The sequence below is a fragment of the Perognathus longimembris genome, chromosome 5 (assembly GCF_023159225.1).
Source record: "Perognathus longimembris pacificus isolate PPM17 chromosome 5, ASM2315922v1, whole genome shotgun sequence".
Taxonomy (NCBI): domain Eukaryota; kingdom Metazoa; phylum Chordata; class Mammalia; order Rodentia; family Heteromyidae; genus Perognathus; species Perognathus longimembris.
Genome location: NC_063165.1, coordinates 26,249,073 through 26,251,776, shown reverse-complemented (window position 1 = coordinate 26,251,776; position 2,704 = coordinate 26,249,073). Strand labels below are relative to the sequence as shown.

Here is a 2,704-nt window from a genome sequence, read left to right as displayed (position 1 = left end):
GCAATAGTAAGGAAGTAAAATATAAGAAAGAAATCCATTAGACTCTTCCTGCCTAAAAAATAATATGTATATGGATAATTATAATAATGTCTCAATTTTTATACTTGAATACACAGTAGAAAATTACTCAGTGTTCCTGCGGCTCTTTATCCACTAAGGATGGAAGTTATTTCAAACTGATTTTTCTGTGCAAGCCTAGTGTATGTGTGTGATGTGTGTGTGTGTGTGTGTGCACGTGTGTAGGAAAAGATTGCAATTTGTTTTCTTCTTCAAAATGTTATTTTAAAATTCATCTAACATTGTTTTGAAATTATACAGTGCTTTGATTTACAAAGTCACACAAGAATTTCTATGATGCATATATCATTTCTGAGTGATGTTGAAAGGTTCAAGGCATTATTATTATTAATAATATTGATTTCAAAATTTGTACAATTGAATAAGGTTTTCAGTGTTAGTGAAAATGCATTTTTAATTCTTAAATTTTTCATTACTTTTAAGTAGCTGTACAAAGAAGTTGCCATTTAATAAAGTAGTTTATGAATACAATGCACCTTGAGCAATAGCACTCCTTTCAATTTTCTTACCATGCCTCTCCTTCTAACCCCATTTATCACTCTTCCTATACATAGACTTTTTTTTGTAATGCAACTTCATCACTTTATTCAAATCTTCAAAATAGTCTTTATTCTACATTTTTAGTATAAAAAATCCACAAGTTAAGTGCACCACAGTGTAGAGAGAGACATACAACGCTGAACTTCCATAACAGTCAATGGTACAGTCAAACATCACATGCACAGAACACAAAATTTAAATGAACTGAAATTATAAGATAAAATAAAATCCAATTTCAGAAAACAAAAATCAAATACTAAGGATCCCTGAAATGTTCTTAACCCTAATGAGATTCCACTGGACTCAAGTCACTTTACAGTGAGACATTCACCATCTGATCCTATTCACTCGGCTTAGGAACTCTTGAGAGCCATGAGTGGCCGCATTGGTCACTGACCAAAAATGGTAACCAATCACTGATCTGAAACACCTCCTAATTTGGCGCCAAAGTCAAGCTTTTGAAATGCATGTTTTTCCTTGCCTGTCACATTTTATACACTTTTTTTTTTTATGGGATAGTTTACACTGATATCCTTTGTTCACACAAAGCTCAGTTTTTCTGGCACCAAAGCAAATTTGAGTTGGGTTCATGTATGCAGAGACAACCTGTGAGAAGGTCCAAAAGGCACCCTCCATTTTTGCCTGAGATACAAAAACAGAAGAAAATGGGGGCTTCAGAGGATCCTTGTGAAAGACAAGCTAGAAGATGGCAAGTGGGAGAAGTGCAAGGAAAGAAGGAAACTCATCTGACGGCCTTTCTATCCTGCACCACTGAATCAATGGAGATTGGTTGGAGGGGGATGGAAGACAGGATGGAGATGCCACATGGGATGGAGAATGGAAAGGAAAAGGCAGACAGCTAATGCTTTTCATTTACTAGGAACTATAAGTCAAAAGACTTAAAGGAGATTAAAGACCAATCAGAATAATTTGGCAACTTCAATTCTTAGGAATATCAAAGTTCCCTTCAAACCTAATTTGATATTTTATTACTAAAAGCAAAGACCAGTATGGTACAGTATTACTCCAGAGGAATTAAAGGAAGATCCTTGGGGCTGCTTCACCCACATTCATTTTATTAATGGATACCTCCCCTACCTCAAAATGCTTTAGGGAGGTACTGCTACATTACATGGTTCCTTATTAAATTTGAAAAGTGCCTGAAAGTTTTGGGCACCAGAAAGACACCCCAACAACATGTGTCTAAACTGCAAGTTCAGGTTAATATGACTAAAGCAGTTACATTGTGAGAAGTGCTGAAGATATGTGATGTCTTTCCCGGCACAGAGGCGGCCTTGCTTCCTCACCAGATGGTGTAGCCACCATCGGAGCCACCCATGAAGAAGTTTCCCTTCTGCTGAGTTACAAGGACATTGGCTCCCTGCATGACTGCAAGCTGAGCAGCATTGGGAGGGCATCCAGGAGGTGGAGGAGGAACGTTGCCAGCAGTTGCCCCAGCTCCAAATCTGGCTCCTGCATCATACCCTCCTTCCACCAGCACTGTTGAACCAGGAGGATAGATGGGACCAACAGGATAATAAGCCATGGGGATTGTGGAACCTAAAGGCCCAACAGCTACAGACTGGGCCATAGGAACATTCAGAGAGGTGCCAGGAAATGCAGCTGACATAGTGGGGACTGTGGCAGCCCCTGGGTGCACAAAGTTTGGACGAAACAGCTCTGAGTAGGCAGGTGGAGCGTCAGTATAGGGTGGAGCCTGAGGAAGATGCAAGCTCTGAGGGTATACTGGATTCCCAGGAGGCAGCACAGGGTAGGTTGGCTGTGTTGGATACTGACCTTTGCTGTTCATGGTGACTGCGGGTCCGGTTAGACTCGGCGTCGCGGACGGTTTTTTTCGTCCTCTTCCTGTTCGGAGTCACTTCCGTCTACATAAACTTTTTTTTTTTTTACTGCATTCTCCCCATATTTTCCTTTTCATTTGTTCACTCATTTCCCCTTAATCCCACCTCACTGCTTTCAATATTCACTTAATCATGTTTATTTTGTTTAACATTGAATTTTCCTTTCTAATGAATTACACTGTTTGAGTTCTCCCTTAAACATACTGTATTTTAGTTAATACGTT

General features: G+C 39.4%; 1 protein-coding gene across 1 annotated transcript; it reads right to left on the bottom strand.

The window, feature by feature from the left end:
• Positions 1-968: 968 nt before the first annotated feature.
• Positions 969-2,496, bottom strand: LOC125351584 (DAZ-associated protein 2-like). The gene has a single exon (XM_048346443.1). It carries the CDS (start codon positions 2,426-2,428, stop codon positions 1,922-1,924), a length of 507 nt encoding a protein of 168 aa, XP_048202400.1. The 5' UTR covers positions 2,429-2,496; the 3' UTR covers positions 969-1,921.
• Positions 2,497-2,704: the final 208 nt, after the last annotated feature.